At 41.0% G+C, this 17,465-nt stretch overlaps 1 protein-coding gene across 6 annotated transcripts in view; it reads right to left on the minus strand.

The window, feature by feature from the left end:
• Positions 1-17,465, minus strand: part of LOC126199369 (uncharacterized) — a 329,457-nt gene that overhangs the window by 258,776 nt on the left and 53,216 nt on the right. For 5 of the 6 annotated variants that reach the window (XM_049936270.1, XM_049936269.1, XM_049936266.1 and 2 more), the window contains exons 3-4: positions 8,253-8,379; positions 421-534 (exon numbers count right to left, since the gene is read on the minus strand). In XM_049936270.1, the coding sequence (XP_049792227.1) occupies positions 421-534; positions 8,253-8,379 (241 nt within the window). The remainder of the gene's footprint in view (positions 1-420; positions 535-8,252; positions 8,380-17,465) is intronic. The other variant, XM_049936271.1, reaches the window with a different exon arrangement.

The raw sequence follows: 17,465 nt of genomic DNA on the forward strand, positions 1-17,465 counted from the left end.
CACAAAGCTTTTGGGCACAGCTTTAATCAACAAAAGGGAAACATACACCATTCATACACACAAGCAAGCCCTCCTCACACACACATGATCACCAACTCTGGCAGCTCATGCCAGAATGCCTGTCTGCAACTTAAAGTGTCTTTTTTACAGTAAGTAGCAATGTATCTTTTCCCACATTGTTATTAGCAGTTTTTATGCATCAGTACCATGGCACTGCAACGGCTCTACAATTTTCTGTGTGACACTGGTAGTCAGGCAAATGACAGTGCAACAACGAACAGCTGCCTAGTAGAGTGGCAACATAGCTGCTTGCTGTCAGGGATGTTCTTTTGGCAGCCCAAGTATATGTGCATAAAGGTAAAAACCAAATATTCTAAAGTAAACAATATACTCAAAACAATTTGCATTTGCAATACTTACAGTCAACAGCTTCTTTTGAAGAAGCCTGGACGTGGAGGTACAGTGGACGTAAGCCTGGATTTCTTTGTCTTTCTTCTATAGTCAAATACCTCCCGCGTGTGGAAACTGCAGCACCTGATGGCAAACAAGAAATCAATATATATATCAAGCAAACATACTCACTGTTTGATAAAGTACACATATGAACACTGCAGCTGAACACAAATGGCCACAACTAGAATTTGCAACCACAAAAAAGTACAAATACTATATGCAGATGGCTGCACTTTGAGACACACATCGTACACTTTGCAGATGATAAATCTACCAATACTGAAAAACTAAACAGCATTATTAGGTTACACTGCATTGCACAAATACACAATAACAGAAGTTACGGAATTAAAATGAGGCCATGGGGTTGATGGGAATCCAACATATGATGTGCAGCAAGTTCCCAGCTGTATACCTCTGAGAAGCTGGAACTGGAAGGAAGGCTCCATGCCACTCTCATGCTGGAGAAGCAGTTTCATCCTTCAAACTATGACTTGCAAATGAGCCACTATGTGCTGAAATATAGACACTGTGTGCTTCTATTCATCCTTACTGGCAGCTAACAAAGAGAACTGATTCCTCATCCCCAAACTCTTATTTCTATAGACATTTAAATCACACTCAGTTTGCATAAAAATACTGAGCTTATATACCTCATTTCATGGTTACACTGCACACAGAGATCAGCAGTGGCTTATTTTCTTGGCTGCTTCAATAGGATGTGTCACTAATGTTTCTTGCATCTCGCCTTGATTGTTCTAACTGTCTGTTTCCACAAAATCTAAAACCCAACAAATACGGATACGATTTCAATTTAAGTAACAACTGGGATACAGCACTCACTCTATTAATGAATCACAAGCTGTTTTATCCATCAGAGTGAAAGAAGAGAAAGGGATGAAAATTTCAAAGAAGGTCAAATCAAGAGACAGAAAAGAAATGTGAATCAGAAGTCCTAACAGACTGCTACATCAGGTGTCTAGCATGGATATTAATTGTGGTATATTATAGACAATGTCTTACAAGTTCAGTTGAAGACCTGATAGTGACTAGCACCTGATTAAGACAACTACATGAGTAGATAAATATTGAGCATAAAAACAGAATTTTCAGTTTGGCTCATCAGTCGAGAATATATCTTCTCCTACCAATCACATAGTGGGATCCTCAGAAATGACAGTCAGCTGAATCGACAACTTCACAAAGAAACACACTACAGACCATTACTCTTGAATTGCCGGAATGCAGTTCCTCAACAAGTTCATCTGAATATTTCCCTAATAGATTACCTCACTGCATATCTGCATCCAGTAACCACCTATTTGACATACTATTAACACAACACAACTGGGTTGAAATCTGTTTTTGTTATACACATTGCTCCAGCTAATATGATTTGAACACTTTCTCCTTCTTCATCTTCCCACATGCCTGGTTCTTACCACTAATAAATTTTCTACAAACCCCAATTCATGTGCTAAAGGTCACATATTTCATTTCACACATTTATGGTCATATACACTTACTCAGCAACACTTTTCTGTTTATACTATCAATTCCTTCAACTTTCCAACCACTTCTAAATCTTTTTGCTTTCATTCCATACATTTCCCCTCTTGTAATAATTGTCTAAAAATTACATAAATTACAGTTTTATTTCTAGCTTCTTTCCTTCTTCTGGACTCAACAACACTAACACTGTGATACATTCTTGTATCTAGAGAAAAATGAAGGATTCACAACCTAATATAATAAAAAGGATACATTGCTACTCACCATGTAGAGATGTTGTTTGGCAGACAGGCAAAACAAAACAAAACAAAAAAAAAGACTGCTATACATTAGCGCTTTCAGTCAAAAGGCCTTCTTCTAAAGCACAACTATACACACATTCAAGTAAGTACAACTCACACACACAACCCATGTCTCCGGCCAATGAGGCAGGACTGTGAGCAACTTTGCCTGATAGGAAGAAAAGTAACCCATAGGTGGTGGGGGTTACAGAGGAGGCTGGGGCAGGGAATGGGGCCAGTAGCAGGGCAGGGTGTAGTACTGACTCCGGGAACATGCAGGGATGTGATGGAGACAGGGTAGAGCTACTAGGTGCAGTCAGGAGGTTTCAGGGAGGGGGGGGGGGATGGAAAAGAATGGAAGTACAGAAAGGGAGAAAGAATAGTGGGTGCACTGGTGGAATTAGAAAGCTTTATAGTGCTGGAGTGGTGCAAGGAAGGGGATAGGTGAGTGAAGGACAGGAACTAGCAAAGATTGAGGCCTGCACTTATGGGAACATGGGATATATTTCAGGGAGAGTTCCCATCTGCACAATTCAGAAAAGCTGACATTGGTAGGAAGGATCGAGATGGTGAAGGCTGTGATGCAGTCACAACAATTAAGCACACTGTGTTGGGCAGCAACTGGATAGTCCAGCCGTCTCTTGTCCACACTGTGTCAGTGGTCATTCTTATGGACTGAAAGCTTGTTGGTTGTCCTGCCCTTGTAGAAAGCAACACAGTGGTTGAAGCTTAGCTTGTAGATCATGACTGCTTACTCAGGTAGCCTTGCCATTGATGGGATAGGTGATGCTGTGACCAGACTGGAATTGTTGTTGTTGTTGTTGTTGTTGGTGGTGGTGGTGGTGGTGGTGGTGGTGGTGGTGGTTGTTGGAAGATGTAATACAGCACAGGTCTTGCATCTAGGTCTAGTGCATGGATATGAGCCATGAGGCGAGGGGTTTGGAGCAGGAGTGGAGTAGGGATGGACAAGGATATTGTGTAGCTTCAGAGGGTGGTGGAATACCACTGTGGGAGTGGTGGAAAGAATAGTGGGTAGGAGACACCTCAAATCAGGGATCGATAAGAGTCGAAACCCTGGCAGAGAATGCGATTCAGTTGCTCCAGTCCTGGTTTGTACTGAGTCCTCTGTGGCAGGACAGTGGTACTTTGGGAGGTGGTGAGTGAATGGAGAGACAAACTGTTAGAGACCCTGTTTCTGTACTATGTTGGAATGGTAATTTTAGTCTGTGAAGGCCTCAGCAAGACCCTTGGTATATTTGGAGATGGACTGCTCATCACTCCAGGTGCGACTGCCATGACTGGCTAGGTGTATTGAAGGGACTTCTTGGTAAGGAATGGGTAGAAGTATTGTTGGTGGTTGGTAGGTTTGATATGGATGGAAGTACTGGTGTAACCATCTTTTAGTTGGGCGTCAACAATGAGGACGGTGGATTGCTGAGTTGAGCAGGACCAGATAAAGTGAATGGTGGAGAAGGTGTTGAGGTTCTGGAGGAAGGTGGATAGAATGTCCTCACCCTCAGTCCAAATCACAAAGACATCATTCATGCAACCAAAATAGGTGAGAAGTTTGGGATTCTGGGTGGTTAGGAACGATTCCTCTGGACAGACCATGAATAGGTTGGCATAGAATGGTGCCATGTGGACACCCCATGGTGACCAGGAAGAAGGTTATTGGTTTGGAGTCAGTCAGACAATGGGAAAGGTAGTGATCAATAGCAGCAAGGTCAAAAGTATTAGGGCTGTTAATGTAGAGGGAAGCGGTATCAATAATGATGTGCAGGATGCCATGTAGTACGGGAACAGGAACGGTGGAGAGTCAATGGAGGGTGTATTTTATATGAAAAGGTAGGTTATGGGTAATACACTGAGCTACTGGTTGACAATAGCAGAGCTTCTCTAAGTGGGGACACAGTAGCTGGTCCCAATGGGGCGTCCTGGCTGGTTATCTTTATGGCCTTAGCGACGCATGTACAAGGTAGGAACACAGGGAGTGGTGGGGTTAAAGAGAAAGAGAGAGAGAGAGAGAGAGAGAGAGAGAGAGAGAGAGAGAGAGAGGGGGGGGGGGGGGGGGTTGGGATAGCTTACAGGTTTGAGGAGAGCAACATCTTCACTTCAACAGATGCCATCCATTCCATACCAAGGAGTCCCTTCCAAACAGCCAAGCCAGTCGCACCTGTAGCGATGAGCCGTCTATCTCCAAATATACCGAGGGTCTTGCTGAGGCCTTCAGACTGAAGTTAACATCCCAACATAGTACAGAAACAGGATCCCTAATGCCTTTTATATCCAGTCACCCACCACCTACCAAAGTGTCCCACTGTCTGGCCACAGAGGAGCATTCCTCTCATGACTCAGTACCATCCAGCATCTGAATCGCATTTTCTGCTAGGGTTTCGCCTCTCTCATGTCATCCCCGGATATGAGGAGTATTCTACTCACTATTCTTCCCACCCCTCCCACAGTGATATTCCACCGCCCTCTGAACCTACATAACATCCTTGTCCATCCCTCCTCTACCCCTATTCCCAACCCCTTGCCTCAAGGCTCATACCCCTGCACTAGACCTAGATTCAAGACCTGCCCCATACTACATCTCCCCCCCCCCCCCCACTCGACATCAACACAACAACAACAACAACAACTACTACTACTACTACTACTACTACTACTACTACTACTACTACTACAGCCTGGTCATAGGTAGCACCTATCCCATCAACGGCAAGGCTACCCGGGTATGCAGTCGTGATCTACAAACTATGTTGCAACCACTGTGCTGTTTTCTACATGGGAATGACAGGCAACAAGCTGTATGTCCAAGTGAATGGCCACTGACAAAGTGTGGTCAAGAGACAATTTGACTATCCAGTTGCATTGCAGCTTAACACAATGTGCTTAGCTTCAATGACTGCATCACAGCCTTCACCATTTCGATCCTTCCTACCAACGTCAGTTTTTCTGAACTGGGAACTCTCCCCGAAATATATCCCACGTTCTCGTGACCCATAGGCCTCAACGTTTGCTATCCCCTGTCCTACACCCACCTATCCCCTACCCTGCCCCACTCCAGCACTACACAGTCTTCCAGTTCCACCAATACACCCACTAGCCTTTTTCCTTTCTGTACTCCCCTTCTTTTCCACTCTCCCCCTGACCCCTCCTCCCCAAACCACCTGACTGCATCTATTAGTCATACCCTGTGTCCATCACATCCCTGCATGCTCCATCAATCAGCACTACAGCTCCCCTACCCCTATCCCATTACCCCTCCCCTTCCCTTCCACACCCAGCCTCCTCCTTAACCTCACCACTCACAGACTGTTTCTACTATCAGGTGCAGTTCTTCACAGTCCATCTCCAGTGTCTGGACAGATACAGTGGTCATAAGTGTGAGAAGTGTTTCATGAATGTGTGTGTGTGTTCTACTTTAGAAGAAAGCCTTTTGACGGAAAGCTCAGATGTATAGCAGTCTTTTCATTGTGCCTGTCTGAGACTCAACATCTCCTCTATATGGTCAGTAGCAATCGACCACTTTCATAATACTGTGGTTATTCCATCCTGGATTTTCTATTGTTTGACATTCACAAACTAATATTGATAAGACCACCAGAAATAAGAATGCTACAATACAGTTACCATACCTCCTGGAGGACACACACCTCCTCATGGAGGATACAAAATAACTCCATATCAATCAATAACTATGCAACAGGGAAATTATTATATCAAAAACTCTAGAATTGAATTCAATAAACCTCATCACTACTCAGTTTTTTTACGAGACGGATTCTTTCATTTTTAAGTAATATAATTCTTCCACGACATACTAAATCTTACACAGCTTAAAATCAAATAATGGAAATCACTCACCACACAGTGAAGGCAGTGAGCGGGTGACAGGCACAAAAATACTGCACATTACTGAACTTTCAGGCACTGTTCTTCTTCAGAGATAATGAAACACACATACATGCCCCCTCTCCCCTCACAGTGTGCACTGAAATCCTATTAGGTGGATCAATCCAAATACCTAAATAAGATTTAAACCTATAGGAGCTATGCACGTGCGCGCATGCGCATGCACACGCACATACAGAGAGAGAGAGAGAGAGAGAGAGAGAGAGAGAGAGAGAGAGAGAGAGAACCATGAGGTATAACATATCACTTTGATAAAGTGGTATGCTGCACAACATCTATAGTACATGAATGATGATCAACACCTTTAAAAAGACATTTGAATAGTAAGTTTAGACTTGTGTACTGTTTGGGAGTTGGATCTTGTTTGCACATGAAATCTGATGCGGATGGATGCAGGACTTCTGCAAGGCGGGATGACAATAGCTTCTATATGACGCTTCACGATACTTGCTAGTTTGGTGGTTTATTCCATGCAGTATCGTCCTATCTTGCAGACATACCTCAAGCCCTAGAACAGGTACCATGACATTTGGTATTATATCGTGGGGACAAGAAAGAAAGCTCAGCTGTCATTCTAATGGGAACTGTCATTCAACTCTTATTGAGTGCATCCAATACATAACTCATATTGTATACGAACACTGAATGAAGTTTAAGTACTGTAATCAATGGCTCAATACTATCAAATTTGAGAAGCAGTACTTTCTATTAGTTTAGCAGCACGTCGCAAATTAGATATGCACTTTTGGATTATTAGCACAGATTCAGTTGCAGTGGAGAAGAAATAATCCATCAGCACTATATGGCTTAGCTGCACGATAATTCAAGAGATATAAGTCCATAATTTAAGGGTATCAGACATAACAACCTGAACTGCAACAATCACCTAACTTGTCCTGGTAATGGGTAGCCTGCTGGGGCAATGACCCGGGGTGTGTGCATGTGCCTTTTTTGCATTAGTTAGCACTGAAGAAAAACACTGTCCGAACACTCAGAAATATGTTTAGTTTTGTTTATGTGGTTGTCACTCTCTCAACACCTGACCAATATTGTGAGTGATTATTTTGACTCCTGCCATTATTTTAGTTCCAATTTTATATAATTTAGAATTGGCTATCTTGTTACTAAATATACATGGGATAGTTCACACCACACAGAACTAGAAATTTCATCTTGTCATCAAATTTATTGCAATTAATTTATTTATTTTCTTATTTCAACAGTAATGAGGAACTTCCTAGAGTTTTTCTTATTTTTGAAGTTTTTCTTGCCAATGACAAATTTTAAAATGTTTAGGAGGTCATTCAACCTTCAACAGGAATTAAACTACGCCACGTGTTGTCCTTTGAAACATGAAGTCTTGATGAGAATGTTACAGTAGGTGTTACTCCAAAAAGCAATAAGGTTTACTGGATTTGTCAGGACAAGTTAATAAACATGTTTTGAAAATTCATGTGATGCAAATTAATACGAAGCAACTGGAAATGGCATTATCAATGTTAAGCAAAGGCATAACCAGTGTGCCAAAAAAAGGCAAAAACAGTGTTCATGATCTTCGCTATGACTTCCAAAATCCAACAGCATCTTCCCTCATTATTCCACTTGGGTAAGAGAAATAGCACAGTTTGATACACAGATTGTCCTGTCACAGGCATTAACTGTAATTTATGCTGAAGTAGGTGAGAAAATTATAATGGTAAAAAACAAAAAATATTGCCAATGTTTGGAGCAAAATACAGAAAAAAATGAACACACAGAAGCTACAGAAGGCTATTTGTTGCACTGCATTAAAACTAAAAACAGAAAGGGAGATGAGATTGATGATAGTTCTCAAAGAGATACAAATACTACTGTAGAAACCTGGACCTCGACACATGATTATCGGGCAGGAAAACAACTATCGTATTTCTAAAAGATTTTACTTCCTACTACATTGTGAGACCTAAATATCATCTTAGTACCCATGTCATGGAACACACTTGTGTCACATAAACCCTAATAGAGAACTATCATAAATCACAAACACGGCTGGGATGGCTCGTAAGGAAATAATAACACAACTCAAGACAGTCCGTAGGCACAGCTAACCTGAAGATAAGTTTATTTCTTCTTGTATGAGACCCTTAGTTAGCAGATTTCGGGCTGCCACAGGAACATCATTTATCTCATACTCAGAAGTGAAGAGATCAGCAGTTGTGCGTACAGTGTTTCCAACCTGTGCAACATTAATCAGATTAGACTCTTTATCAGGAACACAGTGATTTGTGGAATGACTATATTGAATAGAAACAAATTATTTTCAAAACACAGGCAAGTATTACATAAAGCTTCGAAATGTTCTGAGAAATAAATGCCACTGTTAATTCCACACATACGCAGGAAGTTTACTATTGTGGCACGATGGAGCACGAGAAGAAATATGTAATGGTTCACTAAAATTGTAGGTATTGATCATATATTTCAAAAAACAAACACATTTTACCTGACCTGTGTTACTATCATATTACGAAACCACTACAAATCAAACAATAAGCTGAGACACCATAAAATTACTAATAAAAATATTTGTTCCAGAATAGTGCACTGTGAGCAAGGAATGTTTCTGTTCAGCAGATTAACAGAATGCATCGGCACACAGTCTACAACTTGTATTTAGCTTTCTTTACCTAGCACTCATATATGGGCAAGTGCAAATGTACAAGATAGTTATTAAGATTTCCCGTGTCATTTTAAATTGTGTGTTCGTACATACTTGTGATGTTTCTAATAATTATTAATGATTTTATTTAAAATATGAAATCTTGGTTGTAGTGATAGCTTGATCTGTAGCATAGCTCCGAGGTCTAGGTTAGTTTGAAAGGCGACAGATTGAGTGCTGGATGACAAAATAATTATAATGCAAAATAGACTGTGAAGTCAAAATCTTTGTTTTGTTGACAGACTGGTCTGTAGCATTGTGCTGAATGTTCTAAATAATAGTTAGACTGGAAGGCAACTGACTGGCTTTGAGTTGGTGAACCACTAAATGTAAATATAAAATTTCATGCTCATATGAAATCTTGGTTGCGCCCAAGTCCAATCTGTATTACATCCCTAGGCCTAGGTTGCACTGGAAGATGACAGCTATAATCGTGAAGAGGGAAGACATCAGAGTGAATGTGCCAAAAATATAAATTGCTAAATATTGTGCCTGCTGGATATTATTATGGGCAATCCATGCAGTGTTTTATGTAATTTTCTGTGTGTTTTGTCTACTTCCCCTCAGCAAAATAAGTATTTTTTGCTGTCTATACAATTTGCTTTAACTCTGACTATTAGTATTTCGAGGTTTTCACCACAGTTCACTCTCCATCCAATTGACAGAAAATCATCTCATTACATCAGCTGCTCAAAATCAGCTACTACTCCTCCACCTTCAGTTCCATGATCACTTGTGACCAACTTTATCATGTACACATTAACTTTTATTACAATGAAATGAACACCCTTAGCTGCTTACAGGCGTTGACATACGTCAAAGGGGACAGATGCAAATGTGTGCCCCGACCGGGACCTGAACCCGGGATCTCCTGCTTACATGGCAGACACTCTATCCATCTGAGCAACCGAGGACACAGAGGATAGCGCGACTGCAGGGATTTATCTCTGGCACACCTCCCGCGAAACCCACATTCTCAACGTATTATCCCGCACTACATTCGTAGTGCCCCCCGCCCATTTTACTCATTACTCGCGGACATGTCCGAAAGAACAGATACCATCTTAGTATATATACATTAACTTTTACAAATATGTTTCAATGAATTATAAATGAAGAAATGATGTATAAAAAGCTTTTGGATAACAGCAATTTGTTTCCAGTTCTGAAAGCCATTTACTGCATCACTTTTGACATGTAACAAACTTCAAATTATTAGTATTTTTCAGTTAACAGATTTGCTTTGTCAATTTGACAGAGAAGACATTCTTCCAGGCTGATATTTACTGAAATTTCATGAAACATCCCTTTCTCACATGAAATGAGACATTTAAAATAAGGGTGGTCCAATTTTTTATAACATATGTATTTCCAACAAGATGATGATACCTCGTCCATACTGTCGGCACAATGCTCAAGAAACTGAGAAATAGCTGGCAATGAGAGAAATGCCGATGGAGATGTTGGAGACCTGAGGACCTAGCCCATAATGAAATCAATCTTTGCCTAAAAATCAACAGGGAGAAGGTAGAAAACTAAGTGGCTGGGCAATTGGTTCAACAACCACTCCTTAATGTTGGAAATAATACAGCTGATTATTCCTAAGTTCTTTTGCAAAATGAAAAATAAGGTATAAAATGCATTTACAATTTCAGTGGCTGTACATGGTAGAGAAACCTTAAGGTGAAAAAAGGTACACTATTTAAAAGAGGCACCAAATCCAAAATTTTGAATATACAGCAATGAAATTTTATACCGTGCTTTACATGAAATTAACACATTTACTGTTAAAGTTCCTTGGATTAGATATATTTCACTTTTTTGTGGAATTTAAACTTCTGTTTTCAAAAAGTAATAGACATCTCTTTGCTTACAGTTAGCTTCCCCCATGAGGTTTTATTGAATATATATAACAGGACAATTTTAATAATTCTTTAATTATAATTACATAAGTATAATTAAAAATTATGCAAAATTCCAAGCACTTTGCCCCATATTTCAGATTTCACTTCGAATTTCAAAATTTACTCTTGAGACAACATTTACTGGGTTTACAGAATCAAGTGTACAAAATTTCATAACTATGGCACTCATAGATTCTGAGAAAAAGGTACATAAACTTTAAGAAACTTAATTTTTGGGAAATTCCATTTAAAGTTCAACCTGTTTTTTCTTGTCACCTCTTCTGAAGGCCCTGGGTTTGCAGTTAGAGTCCTCTTTCCCTTCAAGGCTTCTCTTTTTGTTTCTTGTTTTCTCCCTTCTTTCCCTTACCAAATCTTCAACTTACTTTTCAGCTGCAGAGAGGTGCTGTAAATCTTTCTCTAGATTCTTTAGTGAAATTTCCTATCTTAAAGCCAATTCTCTCTTATACATTCATCCTCCCCATGTTTCCATCATCAAATACAATAACTGCATTGCAAGTTGCAATTCTGACAGCTGCAGCAGATGAAAATGTGGTTTTAAGGCATTGTTTTCATACGAGTGAAATTAGAGACTCATTTGCAATCTGGATTTTGGCTCGAATACACTTTTTTAGAAGTTCAGGATTGGCCATAAATCTGTAAGTGGGCTTGACACCATCCAGGATACGATCTGGAAGCCTCTTGTGAATGTAGGGTTTGTTGTCCCTCGATTTTCTGCAAATGTTTTACTTTGGACCTAACCTGAAAGTTGGTTTGTAGCTGTTTCTCATGTTTTGCATTCAGTAACTTCTGCAAATGAAGTTTACCCAGTTTTCTATACAATCTTTGTGACCAAGGCATTATTAAATGACGAAAGAATCTAACATATGCATAATTCTCCGTCAGTAGCACAAGGAAAAACAAGAGTCGGTACTTCATAAACAAAGCTGTTAGTGTGTTATTGTTTCTGAGATACGGAACAGTAACAGATGATAAAACCAAAGATTATATGTCATAGCCTTCTAGATTTACCCCATACAAGTTTACTTGAAAGTACTCTACAGACCTATTGTTCATCGTGCTAGTATTGAAAGTGATGCTTCAATAAGTGGGTGTGGCGAGAAGATCGTGTCACACATTTGATTATTTTTCAGGCACTGCAGGTGCGATTTCACCACTGAAACTCTGGGGACTTACTGTCCACGAGGTCTAGTAATAAACAGAAAATAAATTTTAAGTTGGCATTATTTAGTCAATTTCATGCACATCCCCCTTGAGCCCCATAAGGGTGAATCCTGTTAGTACTTGAATGAAAAAATTTGAGAAAGGTCTTTGTTGTATGAATGGTGTGTGTTTTTCTGCTTCTCTTTTGCCGATGAAGGCTGTGACTGAAAGCTTTGTGTAAGTGTCTTTTAATTGTGCCTGTCTGCAACTTAACGTGTCTTCTTTATGGTAAGTAACAATCTATCATTTCCCACATTGTAGATTTAGTCTAAATTTACATTTTGTTATATATTAAATTTGTTGGCAAGCACACTTCCAAAACTGCTGCCATTTGTACTAAAAATGTTAATTGCAATGTAGTCAATCAAAACCAAAAAGAAAAATACAAAAGAACAGTGCAAAGAACTTTTTGAGTGGTACCATTTTAGCCTCCCACGAGTCCAACCCCTTGTCCAAGTCGTGGGAGATGGGCAACGCCATGAAGTAGGGGATTGTCTGTATGAGTGAGGTACAGTGGGGACTGTGTGTGCCCCGCGACCGCTACGGTAGCTGTGAAGGTCCTACAGGAACTCTGAAAAGTGATGGCTAACAGGGCTCTGGAGAAGCTACAATAGGCCTAGTAAGCCAATTGTGGATTATGATTTTTGCTTTCAAAAATAGAACAGGCATCGCAAAGGATGGATTTAATCAACAATGAACAGGCTATAAACAAGGACTAAAATTTGGGACATTAAATATACAAAAATTGACTGGATAGGTGGAGGAGATTGTAGAAATGATGGAAAGAAGGAAGTTAGACATACTGGAGTTAGCTGAAAGGAGAAGGAAGGTGAGAACTGAGGAAAGACTACCGACTGTACTGGAGTGGAAATGAGGAGGGAAGGAGAAATGGTGTGGGAATAGTAGTAAGAGACGGATTAAAAGAAGAAGTTAAGAGAATATGTGATAGGATGATGAAGATCAAAATATCATTCAAGGGGACGACTACAGAGGCAATACAAGTGTATGCACCGCAGGTGGGTTGCGAGTTGCACTTCTTAGGAGAAGCAAGAGTTTGAAGAGAAAATAGAGAAGCAGATGGGAAGGAAGAATGTGATAGTTATGAGGGATTTAAACACACACGTTGGAAGAGAAAGACAAGGCTTCAAAAGTGTGCTTGGATAAGAGGGTTGTAGTGATTTGATAATTTCTGTGTAAATTCTAGAACCACTTGGCCTTCTAACGTCTCGAACACACGATATTCTGAATATGAGTGTGGGATGGTAGAATCCTGCCTACTGTGCCTCACATGTTTGTGTGTGCAGATTTAATATCAGTCGTGGGAAGAAAGTAGACGCGGCGGTCGGACGGCACCGACAAGTACCTGTCACGCATTCCATAGATTTTTTAGTGTAAGGAAGAACCATGGAGTTTATATGCAGCTCTGTGCTTACTGTATCATTGACTATTGTTATTAAAACAAGAACAGTTGAACAAGTACTCTTGCAGACTCTTCACAAAACTGTGTTAGAGGCAAGACTCATTTTATGATTCAAGTTAAGAAAGGTCGTGGTATCCAAGCCAACTTTCTTTTAACTGTAACTCAATTTCTAACACCCGACTGTATGAGAGACTGGCAGGAAGTTACATATTAATGTGGAAAGAGAGATTTTTATTGTGTAAGGAGGTCAAATACATCGTTAGTTGACGAAAAGTAAAGTTTGTATATCTACTTATTTCATAAGTAGAAAGAGTCTAAAAATTCCTGTACCTATATAGCGGAGATGCTGAGTCGTGATAGGCACAACAAAAAGATTCACACAATTAAAGCTTTCGGCCATTAAGGCCTTTGTCAGCAGTAGACACACATACATTCGCGCGCGTGCGCACGCACGCTCTTAAACGCAACTTGCACACACACCTGCAGTCTCAGAGAGCTGAAACCACACTGCAAACAGCAGCACCAGTGCATGGTGGGAGTGGCGACTGGGTGGACGTAAGGAGGAGGCTGTGGCGGGGAGGGGGAGGGATAGTATGGTGGGAGTGGCAGACAGTGAAGTGTTGCAGTTTAGACGGAGGGCAGGAGAGAAGGTGTGGAGGGGCTAGGGGGTAAGTAGCAGAAAGGAGAAAAATAAAAGAAATAAAAAGCAATTAAAAGACTGGGTGTGGCGATGAAATGACAGCTATGTAGTGCTGGAATGGGAACAGGGAGGAGGCTGGATGGGTGAGGACAGTGACTGACTAAGGTTGAGGCCAGGAGGGTTATGAGAACGTAGGATGTATTGCAGGGAAATTTCCCACCTGCACAATTCAGAAAAGCTAGTGTTGTTGGGAAGGATCCATATGGCACAGGTTGTGAAGCAGTCATTGAGATGAGAGATGATATGTTTGGCAGCATGTTCAGCAACAGGGTGGTCCACTTGTTTTTTGGCCACAGTTCGTCGGTGGCCGTTCATGCGGACAGACAGCTTGTTGGTTGTCATGCCTACATAGAATGCAGCACAGAGGTTGCAGCTTAGCTTGTAAATCACATGACTGGTTTCACAGGTAGCCCGGCCTTTGATGGGATAGGTGATGTTAGTGACCGGACTGGAGTAGGTGGTGGTAGGAGGGCGTATGGGACAGGTCTTGCATCTAGGTCTATTACAGGGGTATGAGCCATGAGGTAAGGGGTTGGGAGCAGGGGTTGTGTAAGGATGGATGAGTATATTGTGTAGGTTCAGTGGACGACAGAATACCACGGTAGGAGGGGTGGGAAAGATAGTGGGCAGGACATTTCTCATTTCAGGGTACAAAGAGAGGTAATCGAAACCCTGGCGGAGAATTTAATTCAGTTGCTCCAGTCCCAGATGTTACTACTGAGTTACAAGGGGTATGCTCCTTTGTGGCTGGACTGTGGGACTTTGGGAGGTGGTGGGAGTCTGGGAAAATAAGGCACGGGAGATTTGTTTTTCTACAAGGATGTGAGGATAATTACGGTCAGTGAAGGCTTCAGTGAGACCCTCAGTATATTTAGAGAGGGACTGCTTGTCACTGTAGATGCGACGACCACGGGTGGCTAGGCTGTAGGTGTGAAGGGACTTCTTGGTATGGAATGGGTGGCAGCTGTCGAAGTGGAGGTAGGTTTGATATGGACGGAGGTACTGATGTAGCCATCTCTGAGGTGATGGTAAACATCTAGGAAGGTGGCTTGTCGGGTTGAGTAGGACCAGGTGAAGCAGATGGGGGAGAAATTGTTGAGGTTCTGGAGGAATGTGAATAAGGTGTCCTTGCCTTCAATCCAGATAGCAAAGATGTCATCAATGAATCTGATCCAGGTGAGGGGTTTAGGATCCTGGGTTTTTAGGAAGGATTCCTCTAGATAGCCCATGAATAGGTTAGCATAGGATGGTGCCATGCGGGTGCCCATAGTGGTACTGCGGATTTGTTTGTAGGTAATGCCTTCAAAGGAGAAGTAATTGTGGGCGAGGATATAGTTGGTCATGGAGACTAGGAAGGAGGTTGTTGGTTTGGAATCCATAGGGCGTCTGGAAAGGTAGTGTTTGATAGCAGTAAGGCCATGGGCATTAGGAATATTAGTGTACAGGGAGGTGGCATCAATAGTGACGAGCAGGGCACCGTGTGATAAAGGGACAGGAACTGTGGAGAGTTGGTTGTTACATTCCATCCTAGATTTTCCATTGTTTGATTTATTTCCTGTATCTAGCGTTATTCAACAAAGAAGAAGTCAAGAGGGTTTCCAACAGCCGGCTTTTCTAAGTCATCACAGCAGGTTAGAACGTGGCGACCTGTGTGAAAGGACCAAGAAAACAGGAATTTTAAGTCAAAATCATGAGAAGAAACTGTTTCGTGTTGCCATACCAACCAAACATAATAAGACAAGGAAATTACTTCGAGAAATTTGAATATGATCAAGTATCCAATGGAGCAAAATTTAAATGGAAAAAAGGTGAAGAAATGAAAAATTCACAATGATAAAACAGCAAAGAAGATTTCAACATATTTGCCTAAGAAGAAATACGCATAGAATGCTTCAACCAAGAAGATCCAGTGCGGGGAGTATACTGCTCTCACACATACGCGGAAACCAACATACACCCGACGCCGCCGACACCAGCTGTTGTTCACCGGTGCTGATCTGTCTCCACATCCGCTCACCTACAGAACACCAATTCTACACCGAGTGAGCATGAAACAAAACTTGATTACTTTAGTACGAAGTGGAACAAGATACAGTTGAGTGAATTGTTATTGTGTAATTATCATATTTATAGTTAGTTTTAAATGCTTAGAAGAGTTAAGGCATATAAAAGTATGGAAAATATACAACAGGTTGGGGAAACTCAAGACCAAGGTAAGGCCATGAAGATTAGCAACAAAGTGTCTGACTGGGCTGATTTGATAAATTTAATCACAGCTCAGAGTCTTAAATTAAACTCATTAAGTTCTCTATTAAATACCCAGTGTGAAGCTTTAAATGCTCAGAGTACAAGTCTAAGTAAAGAACTAGACTTAGTACATTCTCAATTAAAAGCTCAGAGTGAAACTCTAAATATTCAAATGACAAATTTACGTTTGTTAAACACCAACGTCAACTATCAAAGCAAAGAATTTAGTAATCTATGCGAAGACATGGCTGCTCTGAAGACTGAATTCGACGCCGTAAGTAATAAAGTAGAGAATTTAAAAGTAGATTTAAAGAACGAGTTGACAAATTCTTTGACCACTCATAAATGATATGTTTACTAACCTTAGTCAGAAACAGAATGACACTTTTCAAGATTTATCGAAAATATTAGAACTTGACATTGATAATAAATGTAAAATGTAGAATCAGAACTTATTGTAAAGTTAGGATCTTTTGCCCCCCTATGAACCATGGACCTTGCCGTTGGTGGGGAGGCTTGCGTGCCTCAGCGATACAGATGGCCGTACCATAGGTGCAACCACAACGGAGGGGTATCTGTTGAGAGGCCAGACAAACATGTGGTTCCTGAAGAGGGGCAGCAGCCTTTTCAGTAGTTGCAGGGGCAACAGTCTGGATGATTGACTGATCTGGCCTTGTAACATTAACCAAAGCGGCCTTGCTGTGCTGGTACTGCGAACGGCTGAAAGCAAGGGGAAACTACAGCCGTAATGTTTCCCGAGGACATGCAGCTTTACTGTATGATTAAATGATGATGGCGTCCTCTTGGGTAAAATATTCCGGAGGTAAAATAGTCCCCTATTCGGATCTCCGGGCGGGGACTACTCAAGAGGACGTCGTTATCAGGAGAAAGAAAACTGGCATTCTACGGATCGGAGTGTGGAATGTCAGATCCCTTAATCGGGCAGGTAGGTTAGAAAATTTAAAAAGGGAAATGGATAGGTTAAAGTTAGATATAGTGGGAATTAGTGAAGTTCGGTGGCAGGAGGAACAAGACTTTTGGTCAGGTGATTACAGGGTTATAAATACAAAATCAAATAGGGGTAATGCAGGAGTAGGTTTAATAATGAATA

The sequence above is a fragment of the Schistocerca nitens genome, chromosome 8, assembly GCF_023898315.1.
Source record: "Schistocerca nitens isolate TAMUIC-IGC-003100 chromosome 8, iqSchNite1.1, whole genome shotgun sequence".
NCBI classification, from domain to species: Eukaryota; Metazoa; Arthropoda; class Insecta; order Orthoptera; family Acrididae; genus Schistocerca; species Schistocerca nitens.